General features: G+C 40.8%; 2 protein-coding genes across 2 annotated transcripts in view; one reads left to right on the top strand and one right to left on the bottom strand.

Moving 5' to 3' along the window:
* Window positions 1-53: 53 nt before the first annotated feature.
* On the bottom strand, window positions 54-27,790 carry WRNIP1 (WRN helicase interacting protein 1). Its single transcript, XM_051799454.1, has 7 exons — window positions 27,215-27,790; window positions 16,961-17,152; window positions 15,721-15,965; window positions 10,077-10,306; window positions 5,580-5,735; window positions 4,647-4,726; window positions 54-4,160 (listed from the first exon to the last, which is right to left on the bottom strand). The coding sequence occupies exons 1-7, from the start codon at window positions 27,743-27,745 to the stop codon at window positions 3,885-3,887; spliced, it is 1,710 nt and encodes a 569-aa protein (XP_051655414.1). The 5' UTR covers window positions 27,746-27,790; the 3' UTR covers window positions 54-3,884.
* The window catches only part of MYLK4 (myosin light chain kinase family member 4), a 213,884-nt gene continuing 201,986 nt past the window's right edge, over window positions 15,941-27,838 (top strand). Inside the window, exon 1 of the mRNA XM_051799449.1 lies at window positions 15,941-16,027. Coding sequence (XP_051655409.1) covers window positions 15,972-16,027 — 56 coding nt within the window. The 5' untranslated portion in view covers window positions 15,941-15,971. The remainder of the gene's footprint in view (window positions 16,028-27,838) is intronic.

Raw genomic sequence — 27,838 nt, 5'->3', positions numbered from 1 at the left:
CTGGAAACATACTGAACATGTGCAGTGGCCAGAAAATGTTGTATCTTCAGGATAAATAGAACTTCAAACAACCAGCTTGTATAAATGCTTTTATTTTTAAGTCATTTCATGGAAAATTATAGTCATTTTGGCCAAGAACATTTCTCTCAACACAAAGAAAACACTTACAGAAAAGGAGAAAATGCAGTCCAGAGATTAACTGAGGGTTTAAACTCTTTGGGCATGGAAAACAGGACAAGAAGACTAAAATACAAGTAATGATTTTGCATAAATATTTAGCATAAAAGTCCAGACAACTCCTTAGCAGCTGTATCATCCGACTTTTTATCTGTGAGTGTCAAACAAGCTAAATAATGGAAAAAATATTCATTAGGTAATTTTCTAAAAAAGCTGTGGTGTAACTCATTGGGGGACTTATTTAATTGATATTTCTGGTCTGGCTATCCATATCATTGACATTGGCATGTTACTGCTGGGAGAAACAAATTACATCAGGACAAGTTGTTTCTCATGTGTACTGAATTCTTCAACATAGGCTACAGCATGGCCTTTCTCATGGCTTGCATTATTTTTTATTGGGACAATTTATAAGATATGGTGGACTTTGATGGTGCCTCTTACAGTGGAAGCAACTGTTACCTGATGGGATCCAAATCTCATCCCAAATTTTCTAGTGACACTGCAATATTTGGTATTTCCTTAAAGCTCTGCACTCTAAAGATAAATAAATACACCACCATACTACCATTCTTAACCATTCTTGCTCTTCAATGACCTTCAAAAGGTAAGCTCCAGATACTCAAAAGCCAGAAAACAACAAAATGTGCTTCATGATTTTTTAATTTCATTATTTCATTCTGTGGTTTTGAAGCAATTTCACAAGGAGATTGGGTTCCGCTTGTTGAAAGCAGCATTACCAATCCTATGTGAACACGGCATACATCATCCTGAGAAGAAATAGATGGTTTTGCCTTGGGTCTATTTTGGAGGGACAGGAAATGGTGCAGGGTGAAGTGTCCATTTGTGAGTGCATCTGATCCTGATGGACTTTTTAATGGAGCATGGAGTTCTTCAAACAGTGGAGATGACTCTCTTTAGAGGGAATATAAAGATACACATCAGTGGCAGGGAGAGAATAGAAAGCAGCCACTCTGTTTCCCGTATAGCACATCTTGCTAATTAGAACAGGGAGGAAGAGAAAAGGTAAATAATGCTTTCCTTGGAAAGTGGCCATGAGGCATGACAGCTTTGAAACTTAAACTTGTTGTTGCCAACATTTTATAGCCTATTAGATGTCACTGTCTGATGGATCTGACCTGAGGGGCATGAACTTTTTGCCTTCACTGGAGGCTGAGGAATGAAAAACCCTCTGAACTTTTTGCCAACCTGTGCTGCCCCCTGAAGGCAAGCATACGATGCTTAGATTTACTCCAGCACTGGAAGAGACCGCACCTTGCCTTATTCCTCCGTGTGCATTTCAGAGGACCAGCAGGATAAAAACACTAATCTAATTATTACCCCATTAATTTAAGCAACAAGAAAGTTCCACCCAAACTACAACAAAGTGAATTGTATTAAAAAGAAAATCCTGCAAACTTACATAAATGAAGCTCGTCAAAAGACTTGCTTTAGAAACAGAGTTTGCTCAAAGCATTCAAAAACTATACTTATTTGAGTAAGAAGAACATAGGAATGTTTAAAGAATCTGACTCAAACCCTTTAACAGCATACAGATTTAATTTATAAAACATTTCAGTTACACCACGATCTTTGGCTTAAGTCCTACATTTTTGTCATGCAGAACTTCATACGAAGGGAGTCTCACAACAAAATTAATCTCCAATACAAATCGCAAAGTTTTGCAGTTGCATATTGAAAACTTTTGATCACGGTCAAGGGCCAGCAATCTGTCTTGAAATGTAAGAGGAGGAAGCTGAATAAAGCTGGCTTCTGGACTTGGCACTGCATCCTCAGACCACAGACCTCCTGGTTTGCTAGTTGCTCTGAATGAACTCCAGATGTGTGGCTGTGGCAATCTCTCTGATCTAAACTCCACACAGCACCAAATATCTCTGCTGTCAAGAAATACCCACCTGCAATTTGTGTATTCCAGGCAGCTGACCTGCAGGTGGTTGGGTGGTATCACAGCTGGAGAGAGGCACAAAAAGCTCAGTATTGCTCAAATACAAATCAGCTTTCCTTCATCAAAGAATGAAACATTTATTTACAAATTGAATTGAGAAGATGAATAGAGGTTTTTAAAAACTGTTAAATGCAATACTGTAAACATGAAATGAAGCACCAGTCATTGTTCAGTAAATGTAACACATCACAAAAAGCCAAATGTTTCAGTAATATTATAAAAAGAAATATCTATGGTACATAGTCCTTCTGGGGAAGAGTTAGCAATCTTCTGACTACTCTCAAGGAGTCACCTTTTAGCAGACACATGGCATTTGCAGCTGAACAGCAAAAGACCAGAAGCTATACACAAAGCATTGTAAATTTTGACCTTACCACATTTCCCAAACTAAGCAGGATCAGGAAAGGAATCCTTGAAGTCCACCAGTAATCAGCATAGACCCAGTAACAAAAGTATGCGGGGCAGGTAGCAAGCAAACCCTGAGTAGTTACCAAGCAAATCCAGCTGCAATTACACAGCACTATGGTGGTGGTGGTAATTTTTAACCCAGATGTACATCCTCATCACTGGGGGCCAGTTAACTCCATGGTACTTTGACAAGTGTGGACAGTTGCCCCAGTGGCTGGTCAGCATTTCAGTAATTAAAACCTTCTTTGCTAATTATCTGATGAAATTCTAACAAAACACAGTCCTCCTCTCCTACCCAACTGCAAGTTAGCACAGTGGTTTTAGCCCTTGCTGTCTTTTCAGCACACTGAGCCACTGCACACCTAAGGAGGATTGAGGAGAAGAAAAATAATCAGCACTTAAATGAAAGAATGTTGTCGACATCAGTGATAACAACATTACTGAAATGTTCAGTCAATAGCAATCTTGGATGTTGTTATGTTTTCAGTAGGAAGAGGAATCCAAACTCTGTATTATAACAGCACTAAGTCAATTTGTGTCTCTCAGCTTTCCAATTTAAAGCTAATGAAATTCTTGATGCACAACTGGAAATAGACAAATGAGTTCCATTACCAGAAATCTCCTCTAAAAAAAACCCTCCCAAAATGTCATCATACAATTAAAATTTTAAGTGATAAAACTTCAAAAAATAACATAATTTGGCTATTTTTATGACTATTTTACTTACAAAATGAATTAAACTTACTCTGGAAAGTAGGTATAATAAAATAAAAGGGATATCAAACTTTCAATACTACATTGCTGTCACAAGAGTATTTAAACAAACACACAGTCACTACTTTTAACAGCTTTATTGGTAATAACTGTTGAACAAAATTTGTCTCTGGAATATCATAACAGGAAGAATTACTTTGCAATTATATTTTGTTTACAGTATTTTAGCAAAGGGGGTACATATTACTATTTTCTTGGAAAATAAACATTCTCAAAATCTGAAATTGATACTGATTTTAAAAAGCAGCACAGTAATATTCCTTGTCTCCCAGCAAGAGCCAGATATACAAGTCTCTCATTTTTTCTCCATGTGAACCACAGAGTGACAGCACTATAAGGTTAAAGGTCATGTTTGCATTTCTACATTGCCTAACTGCAACTCTTTACAAAATACCTTCAGAATAACAGCAGTAAAACCAGGAGGATAAAGAAGTATCTCAAAAGCTCATTGGCTTAATCCTTTCAACCACAGTAACAGATGTCTGACACTGTTAGGGGAATTTCTCTCCCAGTAGAAATGTATGAGTCATAGAATCAAAACCCATTCCAAGCACAGCTGTCACGTTTTCTGTTCCTTAAAGAAGTCTGTTCCTTTCAACTCTTCTGGTAGATAGTCCTGCTCTACAGGTTCCTTGTACATGGGGTTATATTTGTAGCCTTTGCCATAGCCCAGGTTCTTCATGAGCCTTGTTGGGGCATTTCTCAGGTGCAGTGGAACTGGTGGCAAAGGTCCCGTGTGCATCCTCAGACATTCTTTGACGTTGCCATATGCCCTGTACACCTCTATAGACTTTGGTGCTCTGGCAAAGTACACTACACACTGTGCTAGAATCACCTGGAAACAAGAAAAGGGAAAATGTTAAATCACTTCTTTTGGGCTCTTTGGGAAAAGGTCTGTTATTCAGGTTGTTTGTATAGCATGGCAGGGGTTATGTTTTTAAACTGACCTCTACATCCTACCATAATATGAATACTATTATTTAACAACAACACAGTTTCCTGATTTTCACTACTAGAAAATAATAGCTACTTTGGAATATATTATTTTATTTATAAGAGAGAGAAAAAAATGGACAGAGCAAAATGATATAAGTTCACATATCATATTTTGACAATAAATACACAGTAACATAAAGTGAATTTTATTTTAAACTACAACACATATTTTAAGAGCTACAATGTTCTCCTGTCAAAGAAGGGGCATGCTGAATGAACAAGTAACTAAGTTTGCTTTGTCCTTGCAATCAGTTACATTTTATAGTTACAGACAGGTTTTACAGTTTGCAGTACTTTCAAATCAGTGAATTAATGAAGCCTTTACCTCACATTCTGGCATTCCAATAAAGTGACAGCCTTGATAAGCAGCAACTGCTTGTGTTAAAGCCAGAGGATCTGCCAGTCCTACAAAAAGGGATCAGATAAAAGCAGGCTAAAGTTTATGTCTCTTTTTTTTTTTTCCAATTTTAATTTTTCCTCTCCTGTGAGATATCCATGCAAATTTCAAAGTTGCTTTCTCAGATGCTGGAATTTCTGGTACAATATCATAGCAGACATAAAATATACTCCCTCCACCCATAAGCCTTCTCCCTTCTGTCCCCCCTCCCCAAAAAAGAAAGGTCTAAGTCATGGGTACAATTTACGGATTGAATCTGCTGCCACACAGTGGTGGCCTGAGCAGTAGCTGACCAGATATGAATCTCTCACCTTTCAGAATTGATAAAGAAATGGGACAGTACTGCTATATAGACATAGTTTCCCCAGATCTCCTAACTCTTCACCCATCACACATGTTGTAAAAGTGTTGCTGCACCTTCTACTTTGGATAAGTCAAGCAAGATGCCTTACAACTAGGGAGCCAGCTATCAAATCTGAGGTTTTTAAGTCAGGGTAGGCATTCACCTGCCAGACTCATTAAAAGATCAGACATCACTGAAATACACTCTCTGTGGCACAAGGTTACTGGAGATTTACAACCACCAGAGTTTAAAAGAATCTATATTAATACACTGCCAAACCTGACCTCAAAAACATGTTTCTACTGCAGCAGGTAATCTTCACAATGACACTGCATGTAGGTCTCTGCCTGCATATACAAAGCTTTTTGTTGAATGTGGGGCATTTCAATATTTTGTACCTATTTTGCATATAGCAGTTTTGTTTTGTTTTTTTCTCAAAACCCAATTTTCAGAAACCAGAAGCTTGGCAGATCTTCATTCAACACAGAATTCCAACATGAAATATTGCAAATACTGACCTATATCTTCACTTGCAAACCTCACCAGCCTCCTTGCCACATAAAGCGGATCCTCACCACCTTCAAGCATTCGAGCAAGCCAGTAAAGGGAAGCATTTTCATCTGAGCCTCTCATAGACTTGTGCAGGGCAGAGATGCAATTGTAATGTTCTTCTCCTATTTACAGTGGGGGAGAAGTGTACAAAGCTGTTAGGAGGAAATTACATGAAATGCATTCAAGAGAACAGAATATATTTTACTAGATCAGTAAACCTAAGCTTTTCAAGTTGTAAACTTTTTCAAGTTCTTTTTACGTATACATGGTTAGCCTTCATTAATGTTTTCAATGCCTTCATGGTTTGCCACATGAATCATTCCACTAACTACATAAGCAAAACAGAGCAACTGTAAACTGAAAAGAAGGTGTTTTTTTTAAAACACTGCAAGGTAAACAATTTGGTTTTTGTACCCTCATGACCTTTCCTTCAAAAAAAAAAACCAACCCAGATATTTTAATCAGTTAGGAAGAAGACTCTATTTAAATAGCTCCTAATTGCCAAAAGAGTAAAATATAAGCACATATAAATGATAAAACTTGAAAATAAAATGTGCAGTAAATCAAACATGAGTTTGATGTATTATATGGGAGGGGTAGGGGGAAATGAAATGTTGCTGTGGATATACAGTGATGGAACATTACACAATTTCGAGAGAAAAGAATTGCAGCACACAACCCTGGCAAATGCCTAAGAAATCCTGAGTTCAGTTGTGGAAACCTGCACTGCTGGAAGGGTCCTGAAAACTGAAAGCAGATGAAAGAAAAAAACTACACAAACAATACTTGAAATGTAAGACTGCTAAATAAGAAGTGAGAAGACTGAATGAATTACAGGGATTTTTTTTTAATATTAAAGTTTAGTATTTAATTAGATATGTACTCCAAGAAGAAGCAAATCTATTACACAGATCTTTTAAGGATACACTTAAAAATAGAGGTTCAATATTACAAACACTGAAAAAGAGCCTGCTTACAATTTTTCTCTGTGCGGCTGGTTTTGATTCTGACACATTTATTTTAATCAAACTTGCAAGAGCATTTTGGCACAGTATTGTTGTTAAACTTTCCATGTAATCTGCCCTTCTTACTTTTTAAAGTGCCTGGCATTCCTTGGCTCACAGCTAAGCATGTATTATAAAGGCAACTGGCTGCATGCACAGCCATCTGTTAATATTTCTCCTTTTCCTCAGGCTAAAAGGATTTACAGCCTGAGGGCCATATCAGAACACACCACCATCACTTGTAGGCCCTGCAAAATAAAAGGCTGCATGGATGAGTTTGAAAACCGAAATCCCCACAATGCTGCAGTTGCTCCTTTCACAGCCAGCAAGACCTCCACCTCCCAGGTCAGAAACTGGGTCCACCTTCCTCCATCTCTGCTCATGCTGGAGTGCAGTTCTGCGGAGAATTCAACACAAGCGATGCTGGCAAACACAGGCCGACAGACAGCTATTTTTGCTAGGACTCCACACAAAGAGCCCTGTGGTATGCAGCCATTACTCCTGCCAACACAAACAGCATGTCCATGCTCCATCATGACACTTGAGTTAGTAGCAATAAACCTAAGCAGCTGAACTCGCATCGTCCTCTTGGAAGAGGCGTCTCTTAGTCTCTTAAAAGTAAGAAAGATGGTTTTTAAATATCTCCAGAGGTTGCACTCGCCCAGATTCTTCTGCTGGACTGCTTTTTTATATGCTGTTTGGGCTACTGTAAAGTGTCATATTTGGAGACATCAGCTGGAGAGGCAGAAGGAATGCAGTGGATAGGTTGGGACTAGATATATATACCTGCAGGGGGTTTCAGATTCTGCAGGCTGAGAAAGGGAACAGTTTTCTTCTCCCTTTATTTCCTTCCTCACAAAGTTAATTTTGGTGACTGAGCCATTAACATAATGACAATACTTATACACAAAGACTTGAGACTTCTTCAGAAAAACTGCATTAAATGCAGTTTCAATTAAAGACAAAATACAGTGGCACATTGGACAGAAGTGTTATATTTCCATTTTAAAAAATATATTTTATAGATATCTTATTTGAGATACCAGAAGCAGCTTAAAAAAAATTAGAACTTTTATTAGACCTTTATTTATTAGCTCTGTCCCTCACTCTGGTTAGCCAACATATAGATTTTGGCCTTATCAATTCAGCTGAGAGACAGACACATACCAGCTTATCTATCACTGCTGTTCTGCATCCCAGATACCTCTCAAAATCAAAACTATAAAGAGTTTTTGGAATCAAAGTGCATTTGCTCTATGCAGTTCCCACAAAGGCAAATACCTTTCTGAAACAAGATACTACACAAGAGGCTTTGTGAAGGGGAGGATTTTCTAGTGTCTAACATATACAGATGCACAAATCTTGTTGATATATGCCCATAAACTGCTTTATGTGCTCATGAAGAGTTTTCAGGCTAATTTAAGATGCCAATTTATCTAGAGACTTATTGGTAGACAACTGGGAAAAGGTGTCACTCACTGTCCATAATTAATATTTGGAGTTCTTAAGCCATTCCTTATTAGTAAGGTAGTGGGTAAAAGTAAAATCACAGTCCCCACCTCACAGTTTTCTATCTTAGCTGCTCATTAATAAAGGGTAGAAGAAAGTCTTGAAAGTAGGACTAGAGCAACAGCACAGATAAAAAGACTTCTCGTTCTGGTCCAGCAGAACAAAATTAAGCTGGAAAAAAAGATGGCTGTTGGCAGTGAACTTTGATTAAAGTTGTTTCTTTGTCCTTCCAGCTAAACATGTCTGCACACATATCAGAACAACATCCTAACAACCAGATTATGAATATTTTCTTCCCTAGATTACTTGACAAAAGTACAGAAGAGAATGCCCAACTACATGTATTTGGCAAATTTTGCAGAAGGTAACAAAAAAAAAATAAACATGTAAAATCAAAATTCCATATTTACTCAACTTTGAACACTAATCAATTATATGGTGCTCTCTACACGAACACATTACATGAACATGTATGCTGCTGCTATCATGATTAGACAGCATCATGTCCTTCCACTTTATAAGGCTGAAGCATTTTATTTTAGAGCATTGTAGATTCCAGCACCACAACTGTGACTCAAAATTTATTAGCTAAAACATGCTACAATTAAAAAACCCTTTATATAGTAGCATCTCTTCAGAAGCCCTTTGTACACAAAAGTACAAACAACTTACTCTGCTATGGACAGAAGTGGTCAACCAAGACACGGACTACTCCACAGAAGACAGAAATTCTGTAAAGACAAGTACTCGGGCAACCTGCTGCTATGACAATATCTGTGGCAGGCTCTTTGACATGTGTACAACCAAGAAAAACTAAATTTTCATTGCTTTCACCACTCTCTGAAAATCTCTGACCAAAAAACCCCACAATAAACCACAACAAGGGTTTCTGTAACAGAGAAGGGCCTGACACATGCCACCTAGATTGGATGCAAGCCTCAGGAAGAGGCACTGTGTGCCATCTCTAAGAGAGCAAGAAGGCATAGGAGGGCTGGGAGCAACGGACACAGTCAAGAGTTCTTCATGACAGTGGCCACAAGGAGACAGCAAACACACAAGGGACCTACACGGCACAAGAGACTCACACTGGCAAACTGGTCAGATTTTCTGCTTCCTTCCAACCATGATCTCTTCCTGCCACAAACTTCATAAAATTTTTCTTCTCCCTCCCCCTGCCTAGCCTGAACTTCTCAGCTGCCATTCTATCAGTATCTGCTCAGCTGCCTTGCTCCTGACAGTGAGTCATCATTATTTCCTTGGAAGGCTGCAAGCAGGCATATGTTACAACCAACCTCAAGAAACCTCTAATCACAGGTTTTGAACAGCGGTAGTTAATTAAGCATTTCAGATACAGTGGTAAAAAAAAAAAAAAAAAAATCAATCAGTTCTTCAAATACTGCTTGGCATAATCATTTGATACTACCCTGGATGGTCATTCAAGTAATTAGATTTATATGACCTGCCCTAAGCAAGCTACAAAATTCATTACCTTAAAAAGCAACTCTAAAAATAAAGCTAACTGCTCAGGTTTTGATGTAACATATTGCTGTGAATGTGAGCACTTTCAAGACTTTCAAAGGAGTAAAAGTGCAATGGAAGATACCTAACCCTCCAAGAAAAATGTTCTCATCAAATTCTTCGCCTTCTTTACATTGCAATTCTCGTAGAAGACAATATTCTAATAACCTTAAATAACAAATAATTCCACCATGCAACTGTTTTCAGGGGAGAAAATGTGTCTTTCAGCTAACCTACACTTCCTAAATGCTGAGAGGAAACCCTGTTTAGAAGGAATTTCTGGCTGAACTGCATTGTACAGGAAAACTACTTTCTAGGGCAAATCACTGTTTCACTAGAGCATCTGGTATGAAAAAGGGAGAAGAAAAAGAAATTACAGAGACTATCACCTTTTGAGAACACTGCATCTCAGAAACTGTATCAGGTACTCACCTGCTCGGTCATACAGGATGTGGGATCGCTGGAGCCCTTCCTTTACATGCTCTTCTGTTATCAGAATGCCATCTGCAGAACCATCTTTGGTAATATTCAAAGGAGTGGTCTTCCCTGCTGCTAATCTGGCCTGAACTGCTAACTGGAGTCCATTCAGTCCAGTCCTTGCATCACCGTCGCAAAGGTAGGCAAGTGTGTTTAGAGCTTTGGCCTCTATGAACACCGGGAATCTGCAATAGAATAACCACACAACATGAGCCCCCATCATGCTTATTATGCCAGGGATGATGTTTCTTTACAAAGTTTGTTGAGATGCAGCTGGGCTTAAGATTCATTCTTAACTCATCCTGCCATGATTAAGTACTGCAGAGCCAGGGAGAACACCGTGGGACCCAACCCTCTTCCTCCTGATCCAATGCCTGTTAAATAAAATTGAACATGAAAAATCTAGGGATGATTTGACCCCCTTATTTTTCCTACCCTATTAAACTCAACAGAAACTAGGGTTAGGTTTTTGCCAGAGCACAATTCTCCCACAGCCAGTTGAACTTTACACAAGGTTTTACTCCATCACCATTTCAAATTCCTTGTTGGAAGAACAATGAAAAGGTAGAAAGCTATCCAAATGCAGCTGAGAGAATATAGTGAGTTATAAAGTAATTAGCATATGGTTTTGAACTATCAATAGCAAGAGCTGCTGTTTTCTTTAAAATGCAGCAACTGGAAGGATTGTTTATATTGTAAAGTATATGCATCCTGCTTTTCTTTTTTTGGTATGGTATTACAGCTTTAGTCAGTGGGGTACAAAAAAAAAATCTTCCTATAAAGAAATGGCATTCCAATACATGCATGTCACTCTTGCCATCTACTACTCTAAGTGTGCCAGGACTATACAAATACATGAAAAAGGCCAAATTTCAGCAAACTCACAATCTGAATGAACAACATGGGAAGAGCTAAGAAATGGAGCTGCAGGTGAAGAATCTCCTGAGATCTCACAGTGGGTCTATGAAAACTCTGGGAGAACAACAAAGTCCTCAAGCTTTGTCTCCAGGTTTTCATCTAGTGGGCTGCAGTCCCCACTGCTGGGGCACATAGAAACCAGCTCACCCCTGCACATGTCACAGACATACTGTTGAGGATTTAACCCTCAAACTTTAGTTAGGTAGACAAGGTAACACCTACCATGTTTGCCAGGCAGAGGATACAACTGATTTGATTGGAAACAGTAGCTAATGGAGTTAAAACATGGCATTAAGTAATGGCCTAACTGAGCCATTTCCAGAAACTGAACTGTAAATCAAGAGTGACATGTATCAGCAGGGATTAGCACACAGAGCTTGGTGTGAGAGGCACTTTCTTATGAAGCTCTTGTATGTCAAATAATTAGGGATTCACAACAGCCCTGCACTTCATTCACCAAAAAGATATATTACTGTTATTACCAGTGGTGTACAAAAAGACAATCCCAAGTGTCCCAGGAACATGTACCCACTGATCTTCATTACTTGACTCTTCCTCCTTGCAAACCCACTTTACACTTGTCACACAAAAGAAAAGGACTGTAAGTCCTGGAAAAACTTCAACAGTTAATATTTGAGTCCTCTCATGGCAACACATAAGAGCAAAAAGCTAGTAGAGCTGCAATCTTAATCCACACCACTGCAAGTGAAGGCTAACAAATGTCTTCTAGGGGCAAAACCCATGCTGCAGAGAGTAGGCAGCAGGAATCACACCCTGTGGGAAAAATAAATCTATATACACATCTCATCATACCTTTTTTCCATCTTCTCATTTCTTCTCTATTTGATAAAGCTAGGAAAAAAATTTAACACACATACAGTGGCACTTTCGCCAGGTGCTTCAAACACCATCTTTGTGTTTGAATGAGGAAACAGAAGAATACAACAGCACAGTCAATTATCTCAGGCATCAAATTCCTTGAAATCAAGGAGCAACGTTCATGCCTCAGCAGTACAGACAGGCATCAGATTTTTCATATGCATTGAAAAAAGCCAGCAAGGGAAGCAAAATCAATTTTTAAAAAAACAGCAGGCGCTACACACAGACATCCTGCTGCTATTACCTTCATCAACAGGGAACAAAACCAAATATACAGTACACTGAATAAACACTTCGGATACACCAGCAGGGCATACTGAACAGAAGGTTTCACCTGAAAGGACTAAGTTCTTTGCCCTCTGTTTGCAGAGAAGAACACCATGCACTTGAGGCCTCCTCAAACTGACACCCACCACCAACACACACAGCGACTGCCAAGTGGAAGGAAAGTGCTGAAAGTATTAAAAAGCAGGTACTACACTTGGAAGAAGCTGCATACAGTCTGTACCAAACCAAGTTGAGGCTTCAGGGCACTTTTGCCATTTATCTGCTAACTAGAAGCTTGGCAAAAAAAGCTGAGTTGTATTCCTGTCTCTTCAATTTCACTCTAGGACTCTAAGTGCCCTGCTTGCTCAACACAAGCAATTTATATCACAGAAATTGAAACAAATATTCACAAGAAAGTATGGAAAATCTGGTTACAAGCGAAGATCTTGTCCACTTCCATGGCGAAATTCACCTCTCACCTCAGCAACTCATTTCCTGCAAGGAAATTGGATAGATGTTCCAAATAAGGAGTAATTTTCAAAGGGGTATTGAACACTGAAGACCCAAAGGAATTCTATCTTCAATGTTGTGATTTACAAGCCAGTGAATTTAAAACGTGTCAGAACTTGTGATACAGCCAGTAACTAGATGAACTGCATGATGTCTGAGCTTGCCAAAAGGAAACCAGGAATCCTTTCATTTCCCTCAGCTGAGTGCCTTCTGTGCTATCTAACTTCAAAGACATTAATCCACTATCCAGTTTACTGCCTGACTTCAATTAAAGCTACCACTCTGAGGGTAGCACTGGAATGATAAAAATAAAAAGCCATGAAAAGTATTTGATTTCCTCCATCACTGACACAGTAGTAGTGTCAGAGTACACTATTACTGTACACCTGGTACAGTTTGTGCTACTACTGAGGCAGCATAAACTTCAGAAAGCACAAGCAAAGGTGCAGCAATATGAAGCATCTTCAATATTGACTTCTTACTCTTGTACATCCTGAATATGTTTTGTCCTTTCTTGCTACCCCATCTTTCAGTTTGATTTACTGCAGACTTCATAGGCACAGTTTGATGGCAGTAATGCTGGTGAAAATGTAACACAAAGCACATCTTATCCTAAAGAAATACAGTAACTAACATAAAAACTGTCAAAGAAGCTTTATGAGCCATGATGACACAACAAAGATGCCAAAGTAGGTAATACCTCCTGCTAGTTCTGTTTCAGCTTTAGAGCAAGAAAAGGCAACAGTGGAATGAAGGAGAAGCCAGGTGACCTAACCCTATCAGAAGCCTGCAACAATGGTGGAAGAAAGATAAGAAAAATCCACCAAGAAAATTTAAGAGAACAGATTTGGGTAGAGCACATTTTCCTTGTGGAGTGCCGATGATGAAACCATTGAATCACAAAGTGATGGCTGCATTCTTTTTGAGCACAGAAGATGCCTGTGGAGACTAAGGAAGATTCACCCCTCATCTTATTCTTCAAGGTAGTAGGAGAGACCACAAAGAATCATGCCCTTCTTCAGAATCTCATTTAGGTAAGTCGTCATGTCAGACAAGTGATGTGATACCAAAACCATCTGAAAAACTGAGGCCAAGCAGCACATTCAGTACTTCATACTGTGGTTTGGAAAAAGGGACTCACATGGGAAATTAAGTCCAAAATTCAATGTACACATATCTTGTGCCTTCTGGCTAGATCTCTGCAACATTTTCAAAGTGGGCATACCCCACCATCTGGGGACACACTGCCTTACAGCTCCTTTTCTAACTCTGGAACAAATGTGAGCACAGTTAACGACCAAATCAATTGTAACTCGTGACTTTAATTTATTCCTCAAGACATCATGAACAGTTACCTTCCTGCATCTAATGGCAGTCCTGTGTCATGGAAGCAGGGTGGTCAAAAGGTATGAGACAGCTGCTCCTGCAGAGTAGTAGGTGGAGAAGAAATGAAGGAGCAGAAATGGTATGAACAGTGAAGCAAGAAGATGGAATTCATGAGGCGGCCAAAACCAGAACCACAGTAAGGGACAGGATGGATTATAAAAAACCTAAGTCATCAGCAACTCTATGTAGCCTCTGTGGACCAGAACCAGACAGTGTCAGAAAAGACAAGACCTGACACACAACTGCAACAGACTCTCCTCAATTCAAACCCCTATTTTTATTTTCAAAAGCTTGACTCCCACATTAACCATTGGAGTGTGGCCCTTTCTCTTCATGGAGAGATTACTGAAACTGTGTTAGTCTGACAGTCTGCCTGCCAGACTTCTTTCAGTTTGATGAAGCACTACACTATGCTGTTTAAATCACCCATAGCTATTGGAAGGTTACAGATACAGAGTCTAGCGAAACCCAAACCCAAACAACTGCAGCTGAAACTATGCCTTGTACTTTAATCCTGTGTAGCAAAGAAAGTCTCTGAACCCCAGTCAGGGTGTAGCCACAACCACAGCTGTGCCATTACATTAAGGCTGACATGTAGTACTCCCTTCTCTTCTAAAATTCACATTACTACAACATGTAAAAGCAACAAATGAGTAAACTATGAGGCAGGGTAATCTAAAATCAAAAAAGAAATACCTTTCCTTACAGCCCTGACCTCAGCATTCAGATTGGCGATTCTTAGTGCTTACATTCTGTGATAAAGTTCAAGCGGATTCCCTCTCATTTATTTCATACAGACTGCCTGCCAATCACCACCCTGTCAATGCACTGTAAATTACTAGTAGTGTAGCCAAGAACCAACAAGAAGGAAGTGTAAGAGCCTGCATGTGAATACCACAGTACCAAGCATTACGCTTATTTGCCAGCCTTCCATTTCAGAAGGCAGATAACGTCCCTTATGGACAAATCCGGACCTTGTCTTTTTCCAAAATTTTCTCAAGTATTTAATGTGACTCTATCTGGCCTGGACATTAAGGAGCAGAGAAAAACGAAGTCTCTTGACATCTCACAGCAACAGCCTCCTCTCCTCAAAGGATACCATAAAATGTAGCACAGCACAAATCCTGCAACTAAAGAATAGGAGCAGCAGCATCCTCCCTGATCATATTAAAAAAAAATTCTCAGAAAACAACAAACTTTTGTCAGGCACTTTCAAATTAATTAAGAGGGGATACTTGGTCCACTACTGAATGGTAACATGATGCTTTTACAACTGGTAACAAGAAGTAACACACACTAGGACATGACAAAGACCCAGTTACAGACTTCCACAGCAAATCCTCAGCAGCAGAATGGATTTAAATATCCTGTGAGGGTGAGTCAGGAGCTACAGATCCAAGCATAAGATTCTCTCCTAATCCAGACGGTAAGATTATGTTTTGGATGGAGAGAGCCAATGCTTTGAATTCTCTCTCTCCTGTCACCCCCGCCCCTGCCATATGCTGCCACTTCTTTTCTTTACTATCAGAAGTGGCTAGGGTTTCTCTTCCCACCCCCCAACTGCTTCATTCTCTCCCTGGCAGGCAGTCAACTCCTCAGGCCGTGTGCGTTAACACCCTGCAGCCCATAAAGTACTCACTCGGAGCTCTCACTGCCGCTGCCAGTTGCAGAGCTGCTGTGCTGGTCGCCCTGGCCCAAAACCTGGACCCCTAAGGACCTGACGGCCCGCATCAGAATTGCCTCCGTTGCTTCCACTGAGAGCTTCTCCAGGACAATCACCCGGCACCGGCTCAGAAGAGCGGCGTTGACTTGGAAGGAAGGGTTTTCTGTGGTCGCTCCTATCAGGGTCACTGTCCCGCACTCGACGTGAGGAAGGAAAGTGTCCTGAGGATGGGAGGGAAGCAGAAAAAGCTGATCTCGATCAATGACAACCTGAAACATCCCAGGTGAGTAAGCTGTGGCTTTTTTGCATCTTGTGAGTCTTTGGGTTCCCTGACAAGGCAGTTCATCTGCGCAGATAAGTAAATGATTTAATTTCATGCACCTAACATGCTACAGGCTGTTCATCTTAATAACAAATGGTTGGAATGAGAATGACCTCACCCGATGAAAACAGGGTAAAAAAATCTGCAAATTTTTAGTTTATTTATAGGGATTTGATTTATTGCTTGGCAAATTTCATAAGAAATCATGAAATTGCCTTATCAAGTATTATGAATAGTGAGGCTACGCTATGAACCAACCTTTGGGGCTACAATTCCCTACATAATTCTAAAGGATGGCTCAAAAAACTACAGGAAGATTGCAGTACAGTTCAATATAAAAACTGTAACTTGTAGTGCAGCATTCAAGCTTTTTATGTTACAACTAAAGAAACCGTATAATTAGAAAAGGAAAAAGAAAAAAATACCCAAGTGATGGCTGCAGCGTTATCGCAAAGCACCATGCCATGCCTTACTTTTTCTCACAGAGTAGAGGGGACAACATTAAAATACATACCCTTGGCACATTCACATTCCAGACCTTTTTAAAGGTAATACAGAATGCTACCATGAGGTGGAGGCTGAAATGAAGATGTGTGCAGCAAATACTACTAACATGACTTGGCAGAAATAAAATTTCATAAAAATATCATATAAGGACTCGCATGTAAGTCAACTATAACTCAGCCTTTCATTTATATCTTTGAATCACAATAATTAAATGCTGGTTGGAAGTAAGTTAAGGAATTTAATTTTTATGTTTCTTCCTAATTCACCTACTAAAAACATTAACATTGAAATCAAAAGCCCAAAGGAAGGTATCATCTTAAAGCAAAGTAGGAAATTTTACAGAAGTGCTGACAAAAGCTTTTTTCAAAAAGCGGTGTAGTACAATACCTGCTGAGATTTATTGAAACGATGGATCTCGTCAATAAAGAGGATAGTTTTTCTCTTGAAGAGCCTTCTTTCATTCTGAGCTTGGCTGATGACATCTCGAACATCATTTGTCTTGGCACTTGTGGCTGACAGTGTCACAAACCTTGTGCCATTCTTTTTGCTGTTGTTGGCTATGATGTGTGCTAGCGTAGTCTGAAACAGTAATAGGAGAAAGCTTTGTAAAAATAATTTTGGACACAGAAAGTACCTATTTGAAGAAAACATGTAAAGAGCAAACCTATATTTTTTGGACATGGGGACAGTGTTGACAGTTTATACAGTAAGCCATTTTAGTCCATGTTATTCTAGCACATTGAAGACTTCTAAACTTCCTGCTAGAGGTAGCTGCCAATTCCTCTGCTGCATTTCTAATGCCTGCACTTTTACGTACCAGACCCTGTGAGTCTCAATACTGAAAAGGCCAGCAATGACAGCTGTCTCCTTTATCATGGAAGAAGAACTCTTTGCCAAATACATATCTGTCACAGAAGACAGGCTGACTGCAATTCACTGTGCAGTTATTTTGTAAAGTATGTTAATAGCTAAAGAGCTGGACTATCCCAAGACACCTGCAGCAGAGTTTACAGTGCAACCACATTTCACAGATTCACAGAATATGCTGAGTTGGAAGGGACCCACAAGGATCACCAGGTCCAACCCTTAGCCCTGCACAGGACCAGCCCCAAGAGTCACACCATGTACCTGAGGGTATCATCCAAAAGCTTCTTGAACTCTGGCAGACTTGGTGCTGTGACCACTTCCCTAGGGAGCCTGTTCCAGTGCCCAACCACCCTCTGAGTGAAGAACCTTTCTCTATCTCTATTCTCATATCCAACCTAAACCTCCCCTGACACAACTTCAGGCCATTCCCTTGGGTCCTGTCACTGGTCACCACAGAGAAGAGATCAGTGCCTGCCCCTCTTCTTCCCCTCATGAGGAAGTTATGGGCTGCAATGAGGTCTCCCCTCAGTCTCCTCTTCTCCAAGCTGAACAGACCAAGTGACCTCAGCCACTCCTCATACGGCTTCCCCTCAAGGCCCTTCACCATCTTTGTTGCTCTCCTTTGGATACTCTCTAATAGCTTAATGTCTTTCTTATATTGTGTACACCAAAAGTGCACACAAAAACATAACCTACAATGTTGTTAATTAAACCCTTTTCTATTTCCAATACATATGAAAATGAAATTAATCAGACGGCAGTTTCTACAAAATCATGGGAATGTTAGTACTGAAAAATTATATTTGTGCTTAAGAAAATGTAACTCTTAAACCTAAATAGTCAACAGTAATCAAATGCTGGCCCAGGGAAGTAAAAGACAGCTGACTGAACAAGCTGTTGGCTGTTTTTAGTGAGCAGCTATGTTGTTTTTCTTTCCTTATGAACAACCTCTTCAAACCAGAATTTATTTATACAGAATTTCACGAAGTCTAACAAAGCACAGAAGCAACCTCCAGCAACCTCCTAGGTAGATTTATTACACCTGAAAACATCACAGGAATGATTTTCAGACTTTCCTTCACAACCCTTAGTAAAGGTGGGTGTATCTGCATGTCCCAAGCAGAGTGTATCTCTATTTGAAAGTACTGCTAGAGAAAACAAGTGATTCTTCCATCAAGCACACTCTTCTATTAAAGAAGGAGCCTGAGGAGAACGAAGACAGGAGAGCCTCAAAAGATGAGCGGGACAGGTGCTGGCAAAACCACCTCAGAAGATGTTCCAAGTGCTGAGGTTAAAGCAGCAGGTGCTGTCAACCTGATCCTCTTCCAGGGAGGCTACAGAAACAACCACCTATCACTTGGCTACCAGTGGTGTTGCAGCACTGCTCTGTCTCTTTAATGGATCTCCTTGTCTCAGAAATGGCAACCAGCCCAAGATGGAAAAGCAGGGGCTAAGGAGGAGGATGTATCACTATTTATTCTTGCTTTAGTTTTAGTAAGGGCTTCCTGATTGTTTTCAGAGGTGGTGTCATTTCAGGTCCTGATACAAGACTCGTATTCCATGTCAGATCTTCCCTCATTCCCTGGAGCTCAAGCAACCAGCTCCTCCCCAATTGTACACTACAGAAGACAAGACTTGAAAGACACTTAGAAAGTGTTTGCAGCAAAGCCTACAGAAATCAGGAAGATCTGGATAACAAACCAACCAACCAAATATCCTCCCCTCAAAACAAAAGGAAACTATCTTTGAAATTAAGCTACCAAGTGAAAACCAAAGTTTGTGTTTCCTTACAAAAGGGCCTTGATTCAGAATGTACCTTCAGAGGATATACCCATGCCTTAAAAATCTCTGAAAGCATGGAAAACCCCCAATATATCAAAGCTGAGGATGAAAAAGGAAAAATGTACCTCTTCCTTCTCTAAAAGTGGCAGTGGTGAGAGGAGAAAGAAAAATGAAAAATAAGTCAAATGGCTATTCTTCCTGTAGCTCTACTTGGACTGGTAGCTCACAATGTACCCTGGCTGTCATTCAGAGAGTTTTGTTGTTTACAACAAAAGCTGTGAGGAATTTGTTTTACACACATGCAGGAGTCCATACTTCTAACACTAATTTAGGAAAATGAAATACAAAGAGATTTGTTTGAAAGTTACTGTTAGACCAAGAATCTACTTGAAAACTGTTGCACAACTCTCAGTCAGCACGTACCCCTCCTGCTCTGCCAAGTTTGAGGTCACTAAAGGTTGTAATAAGAATAACATACATTGCCTTTCAAAAGCAGTGTTAGACATGGACAGGCATGTTCACAGTCTCTTTCTTCTGTTTTGCACAATTAATCATGTAGCAAGTCTAACTGCCTATCACATACAGATCAAACTTTCCCTGCCTCTGAAAGACTATTATTTCCCATGAGCTCAGGTTTTTTATGCTGCTGCTTCTCTCACCATCTCAAGCAAAAGTCAGTAACATTCCACACTGTTTTCTCCCTGTGTTACTTCAGGTTACAACCTAAGAGAACACATAACCTAGTGGAGACTTAAGTAGGGTTGTTTAAGCATGAAGGCACTAGCACAGAACAACTATAACTCATATGCTAGACCCATAGTTTCCCCTCACTAAGTTCAGAGGCAATGCATTTAAGGGATAAGAAGAAAATCAGAAATCTGATACGAAATAAGGTAGAAGAAAACACACTGAATATCCTTCACCATTTAAAATAATTCTGAAGTTTGACTGTTACATTAGAAAACAAGTCTTTAAAATAGTAACACTGATGTTGCAATTTAATATGAATTAATAATACATCTGTATTAGAACTGCATAACAAGCAGGAAGAGGAAATCTAAACAAGTTGATAACCCGCTCCTTTTATTATACAGGTTTTTCTTAATTAGCTTGTGTTCTTTTCTTATGGGGAGGAGCAGAAATATTGTTTCCCACAAATTAAGAAGAGGAGTGATTCTACAAACTAACCTGTTACTAACTTCACTAAAAATTACACCTTACAAAGCTCACAGTCCTTGCCCCTTCCAGAAATCATTCTCGGTTCTATTATCACACCAAACTATCCAAGGTCACACCTATCATCTCAAGCTTTATGCTGAAAATTGTGAGACCTTACTGACTTAGCTGTTTAGACAAGCTAAAGCAGTGCCATTATAAGGAGCTGTTCTGAAACACAGAAACATATTCACCAAGAAACTCCTGAACCATTCATCATTCATGGCTGGGCTTCGTGAACGAAGATTTGGGAAAGGTTCTATCCACATTTGTTACAGGCACGCTGGTGGCTAATGAGGCCAATATGAGATAGACATGTCTGATTGCAAAAGGCACAGCAGAAAGACTCCTTAGGTGGTATATTCAGCAAGGCACGATTCCTTCTGCGTTGTCTTTTCTCCTCGAGAGTGATCCTGCGTGCTTTCTCAAAGGAAGCAGCAGCGTTATAGATGGTGTGTCTCCAGGCATCCCGATTGGAGGCCAGAGTAGACCAGTTATGGTGATCAATATGGCCCAGGCTGAGATGTTGTTTCAGGGAGTCCTTGTATCTTTTCTTCAGGGCTCCTCTCTTGCAGCAGTCAGTGGCAAGTTCACCATAAAGCAAGATCTTAGGGAGGTGGCATCTCTCCGGAGTTGGCTTCATGATCAAAAACTCTATTGTTCCTAAACTCAAAAATCTGCCGACAGGTCATTCTGACAGCATTATCTCCCTACACCTTCCACTACACAACAAGCAACATGTTGTCCTCCTGAATCATTACTCACCAATCAATAACACTTTGAACTTCAGCCTGTGGTCATTTATTTTCAGACCCACTACACACAGAACAAACACTTAACGGCTGAAGCCCTCCTTTACTGTCCTGTACATTGCCTTGTGTCAGCCCAAAAAGGAATATCCTCTCCTACGGGCTGCAACCATAAAAAACCCAGCAACCAAACACAAAAACAGCCAAACAAGCTCACTGTAAGCCAACTATGCTACCAGTTCTTCCAGGCTTTGATATAAGTTAGGGATGAAACAAAAGGAACCCATAAAGCATGCTTGACTCCACACACCTCTCACTGTCACAGCAGAAAAGTCAATCCAATTGCTGTTTAGTTAGCTGGCTGTTTGTACTAGGAGACAAGAATTTTCTGTATACCCACAAGTTTCCGTGACTGGGCAACTCTCTTTTAATTTCTTCCCTACTCTCTGCACTGTGACTAGTCAATGCAGCTTCAAACCCCTGGATGGAAGAAAACAAGAAGCAAGTACTAATTAAGCCACTTGTATTGATGCTGATGTTCAGTGACTAACATTATGTTATTAGAATTAAGGTAGTCTTTTGATTTTTGCACTCCTTTACCAGGCCATTAAAATATGCCCATTGTGTTAGCTCACCAAAGCCCCTTACAGGAATGAAGAGTGATACTGCCTAGCTGTCTTCAAAAAGTGGAACTGAAAAAAATTGGGAAAAGATCAGAATATATGGTCAGATCATAGTCAAGAAGACTTGAGTCAAGAAGTTGACTGTGAAACCTAAGATCATTCCTAACTTTTGTGCAGATCAGGTAGATCTTGTTTAGGGATTTGCCTAAGGTTGTCTGTTCATGGAGACTTCCCTTAATCATTCTTACATTGCATAAATTTAGTGAAACAACCATTGTAGATGTCAGGCACAGAAAACACATGATCTATCAATTACATCTATTCTGTCATCAGCTTTCATGCCAGAGAGCTCCTGCAAGGCATGGAGAAATGCTCACAGTCCTTCTGTTCCAACTTCACAGCCCTTTTCATGAGGAGCTGACATTCACACTACACATTGCAGGAGCACACTGGTGCAAGAGCTCTCCTTCCAGCTGGATGCGTCCCTCCAACATAGACGCTTTGCTCTGCCAGGCCATGTTTCAGTGACCAAAGCAGATCTGGAACAGATTGGTACTAGTGTTTAGACTGCAGTGGGGCATGGATTATTCCTGAGTAGGGATAATCTAGCCAGCACGTAAGTCTCTCCAACAAGTGACTTTGCTGGTTTGTTCCAGAGCAAACCACTGTGTGAATTATGTTTGTGACAGGGATGACAAAACTAGCATCCTGATTTTCTTTGTAGCTGTTTGACCATGACTTTCTGGGTATTTTTTCCTCTTCCTTTATTCTGGCCAGGATTTCCACACCTTTGTTTACAAGGTGTTGCCATCAATGGTCTCTCCTCACCCTGAACCCTCCCTTTGCTAGCAGCAGGGCCATACTGTGGTTGAAAAGCAGTCAGGAAAGGCCATACTTTGTTTCATTGCCTTGAGGGAGATACCAACACTTCCAGCATTCTAGGATGCCAAAAAGGGGAATAATTCCCTGGCATGCAGCTCAGAAAGCTGGGGTCTGTCCTACCCAACACTGCTGAGCTGACCCAAACTACCACACTGCGTCACAGGAGATAATTCTGGCTGTGTGTCTAAAGGAAACTGGCAGGATAGCAGATGAACATGGCTCGGGGACACTGTCTATACAGATAAACACAATCAAAAGTAGCAGCAGTTGGCATTTATGTAAGGGCAGATGCTATTCTTACCCATCTTGTTTGATTCCTCACACCCCAAATAGCCCACTGAGATACTACCGGAGGAGTAAGTGTCACTGAACAAGAGCCACAACATGTGGTTTACAGCACTTCCAGAATCCAAGCCCAACCAAGCATAAACAGATGCAAGGTCATTGCATAATGTTTACTGAAATGGAGCTGTGGCCTCCATTTGCTGTATCCAGATTTGTCTCCTTATATTCCAACTTTTTTTCATGAATACAATTGTGTTTTCTCCTCCAGATTTCTCTACCTAGAGAGTTATCCTAAGTTATTCCTGATTTAGATTGGCGTAAGCAAAAACAAGTGCACTGTATTAGAAGACTTCTCCCAGGCAACTGCAAAGACAAATCCATTTTTCAGAGTTGTTCTGGACTTTCAGTGTATGCTACTGCAAAAGACATCATGCATTTTCAGTTAAAAATTTCATGGTCATCAATCAAAAGAACTCATTACTTCAAATGGTTCAAATCAGGCCCCAAGCTGTATGAATAAGAGAAGATGAAATACACTCAAGTAATCAAACAGCCATTTAGGTAACCACTTGAATTAGCAAAACAGAAAGCACTGGAGGGAAGGCATGATAAATATGCACGGAGCAAAAAAAAGTCTTATCTTTTGTAGGGAGTGGGTTCATGCCACTTGCTATCAAGTTTTTTCTTGTTAAACAACACACATAAGAGGGAATGTTTACTGTATTTAAATACAGAATGTTCAGGTTTATAAGGTTAAACTGCATCTGTGGCCGCAAAATTATTCAGTGCTCAAGTTACGCTGTGTCCCCTTGCTAACTCTTTACTAAAATTGGTGTCCCAATGGCAGACAAGCAAAAATCTAAATCCCTGCATTAAGGTGCCATAAATCACAGTACAGCTTACTCAGATTACATTAGGATTCATACAGGCTTTAAAAAATTTGCATAGTCAGGATGAACAAGGTAACTGTTCCTAAGTTTATAACCATGGCAATTCTTTTAGGCAGTGTTTCTTCTGGCATGTGTGTGGTCAACTTCTTAAAAGCAGAAAATAGGTTCTTGTGTTCAACACTTAGGAGCGACAAAAGTACAAAGAAAGAATCAAAGCCTCTTCACCGAGAGCACCTCAGCTCCCTAAGAAATTAGGATGACAAATTCAAAGACCATGCTCCCTTAAAGGAAGAGGACTCAATACAGATGGAAACTCATGAGAAATGATCATAACAGAAGTACATCAATTTTGTCTTTTCAGTTTTGAGGGTGTTTGTTTGAATATTCAAGTGCAGCTGAGGCCAAAGTTCACTTGGGCAAAGCAGTTACAAAGCATATGTATTTTTACTCCAGTACCTAAGCTTTCATGATTAAAATTCTCCAAAAGTACTCATGACCTACAATGTGAAATACTGCAGTTATAGCACTTTAACAGGCAAGATTATTTTCTTCTTGCTTAGAAAAGTCTGTTGAACTACTACTTCTCATAAGGGTCCAAACTGAAAAATAATACACAGATTGATTTGAAATTTGGTCCTGATGATTTATTCCATCTCCAGTTATTTTATTTTTTTTTAGTTAGTCCTGCTCTACCCTTTGCAAAAGTATCAGTTAGCATGGCATTTGGCTGTAGAAATGGAAGAAGGCATAGATGGGCTGCAATAACCGGATTCCATGGGTAGCAAGAGCATGAAGAGGTTTAAGAAGTGTATGACCATCTTACACAGCACTTCTGAATTTAGACCAACATATCTAATTATGCTCCTATTTTAGCTCTTTGATGGGCAGAGCTTAGCATGTCGCCTTGTTACATATGAAGCTACATAACATGCAATTATTTCTTATGATTTTTCCTTCTGAAAAACACTGTACTTAACAGAAGAAGCTTTCCAACCAGGTCTTGAGGTAGTGAGAATACTTACTTCTCCCTCACAGCTTCTTCCAAGTTTCAAGCACTACGTTACTTTCTCATTAAATGTTTTCTTAGACATGTTATATACATAGAACCCAAATAGTAAGTGAATGGGACAGGCAGGCAACCACAGACTTCTTTTCCCATCTTTTGGGAGACTACTTTGCTTGCATGTTACATCTGTAAGGAGAGGAATTTAATAAAAAATATCCTTAAAAAAAGGATGGAACTTTCAGATATTTCCCTGAGACAGAGAATATGATTTATGGGGAAGAAGGCCTGAGATGAAACTATACTCTGGTACCATCCTAGAAATACTGATAAGCATGGGTGAAGAAAAAAGTTCAAGTTCCTGCCATAGGAATTTCTGGTTCAGCCAGTAATGGATGTTCCATCAGGAGGTAGCTGAAAACACGTAGACTCAAAACTGTTTGCTGAGAAGGAGCAACCTAGAAAGTAAACGAGTTACCCAACAATTAAAATACTTAGAGAGTGAAAAAGTAACAGATAAATTGTGGAACTGTTCCTTGATGGGTCAAAAGGCACAGAATTGATGCATGTCAGCTGACTGATAAGCAGTAGAATTTAAATTCTGTGAGAATCAAGCTTACTAAATATAATTCTGCATAAAGCATATGGGTGAAGAAGATGGGTCATAAGAAAGGAGAGTGAAAGGTGCAATATTACAGGCATAAAACAGATCACACATTCAAAGGCAGTCTTAGTAGTGAAACACAACTGTTAAGCTGTCACATGCTCATGAAAAAGCGTGTCCATGGCCAAAACCAGGGATATTCATCAAATCACAACCCGAAGGCCCCTGAATTCAGTGCCAGTTTTCAGAGACTGTATGGAGCCTTTGCTATGCTACCACTGCATTTGTAACAGACCTTTTTTTCCAGAAGAAAGAGGGCTTCGACAAAGAGCAAGCACATGCTGTTGACACAAGTAACATGAAGCAAAAGGCAGAAGAGTACAAATAAATATAGAAGCAAGCCCCTGGATGCATTACTCATTCAGTAAGGAGGATTCCTATTTATTAAAGAATTTAATTCCACTTCTCTCTCTGGCCATCTTACTTCGGACAATTCACCTCCCTTTTAATGAGTTTTTAGAAACTCATTACTTTTAGAAACAGCCCTTCTTTACCCCATTTCTTCTGAGCTCTTGCTTTCTGCTATTACCTTGTTATTTTAAAGGAAATTACAATTATTTAAGTTCACCAGTTGGTTCTTTTTGGGTGTATGTTACCTTGTCTAAACAACCTGTTGTATCATTGCTAACAATATTCATCTATCAATAGTTCTCATACTTGTGCCTTATTAACTGTGATTAACTGGCATTATTATTCAAGTACCATCCATATCAAGTCTCCTTTTATTTTCAAGCATACTGCTGCTCTGTCCTTAACTTCTCTGCTAAGAATTAATTCCTTATTTTTCCTATCCCAGATTTCTCACACATACTCTCCACATAGCCAAAACACCTACCTATACATATAACATGCAAAACTTAATGCTATGCACACATCAGACTGACAGAGATAACCGTCTATTTTGCTTGCCCTGCCACCCCACACCCAAATCTGAAATACAAGGTCAAAAAGGAAGGCAAGATCTTAAGAGTGGTCTCTCCTGACCACACTTGAGGCATTCCTTTGGTCCTTCCCTCACTACTGCTGTGTTGTAATTACAGGGCCTTTTGGGATTCACCACGGTCTGCCCCTGGTATCTTAAAGGAGGCAAAATGAGAAGCTGCAGTAGTCAGATCCTGCAAAAAACAGTTTTAGAGTATTTAAAGGTGGACGAGTGCCTGTCCATTAGGCTACTTCCCTTCCACACCAGAGCTGCCTTCTCTCAGGGGCCGGAATTTGTAGGCTAAAGCAAACCCAGCACTTGCAAACCGCTGTATTAATCTGCTTGTATCTCACACTGTTTCCTAGATATATTCACAGATTCTGTGTCGTTGCTGCTTTTAAGCTTCTCAGCCATTGACTAAAACACAGCTTATTTTTTAGGCAATGGGTTTGGAGTTTACAAAATATTATCTTAAACCAAGAGGGGCCAGTGCAACCAAACGTTAAGACGCAGGGAGTGGGACTGGTGGGGGTGAACCACTTCTACTTTATTCAGGAGGCAGGTTGTGTTTCTGTAATCTTAAGTGAAAACTAGTGGAAAACCGGCCAACATAAGAAACGGTAAGACAAAAAAGAGCCAGTTAAAAAAGAAACGGGTCCCGCTCATCCTTTAAGTTCATCTGCCTCAAGAGTGAAAAAGCGCAGGACATGAACCTCCACGCTGTGAGCCTGCGGCGGGGCGCCCACCGCCCGCACTCACCTTGCCGCAGCCCGGCGGTCCCCAGAGGATGAGGGAGGGGATTTCGTGGGACTCCAGCAGGGACCGCAGCAGGGTCTGCGCCCCCAGGACCCGCTCCTGCCCCACGTAATCCCCCAGCGTGTCCGGCCGCAACAGCTCCGCCAGGGGTTTCCCCTCCAGCTTCTGCGCCAGGCTGGCCCCGCGCAGCGCCGCCGCCGAGCATCCATCCCCCGGCTGCACGGCGGCCTCGTCCCGCCCCGCTCCGCTCCTCCTGCCGCCGGCCCCCGGGCTCTGCCCGCCGCCGCGGCCCTTCTGGAAGAGGGAGAAGACGGGGGGGCCCTCGGCCGGGCGGGCCTCCTCCGGCTCCCCCTCGGCCCGGCTGCCCGGCGGGGCGGCGGCGAGGCGCGGCCGCTTGCTGGGGGGCTCGGCCGCGGCCTCCCCGGCCTGCAAGCAGCGGTCCAGGTGCGAGTTGATGTGCGCGCCCGGCAGCTCCCGCAAGCACACGGGGCACCGCACCAGCGCCTCCTCCTCGGCGCCGTCCGTCGGCTCCATCGGCTCCGTCGGCTGCCCAGGCCCGCGCAGGAAGCGAGGCCGCCGGCCCTGGGCGCCCGCAGCCCTTCGGGAGCTGTAGTCCGGGAGGCGCCG

This window comes from Manacus candei, unplaced genomic scaffold, assembly GCF_025592945.1.
Source record: "Manacus candei isolate 608988 ecotype Guabito, Panama unplaced genomic scaffold, ASM2559294v1 h1tg000049l, whole genome shotgun sequence".
Classification (NCBI taxonomy): Eukaryota; Metazoa; Chordata; class Aves; order Passeriformes; family Pipridae; genus Manacus; species Manacus candei.
The sequence above is the reverse complement of the archived record's forward strand: the minus strand, read 5'-3'. Positions and strand labels throughout refer to the sequence as shown.

What these genes read in the sequence shown, in the direction of transcription:
- WRNIP1 (XM_051799454.1), bottom strand. Translation starts at nt 27,745, where the DNA reads ATGGAGCCGACGGACGGCGCCGAGGAGGAGGCGCTGGTGCGGTGCCCC. An exon ending in GTTTCAATAAATCTCAGCAG is followed by an intron (nt 15,966 to 16,960) that starts GTATTGTACTAC and finishes TCCCATCCTCAG; the next exon opens with GACACTTTCCTTCCTCACGT. An exon ending in TTGGAATGCCAGAATGTGAG is followed by an intron (nt 4,161 to 4,646) that starts GTAAAGGCTTCA and finishes TCTTGTTTCCAG; the next exon opens with GTGATTCTAGCACAGTGTGT.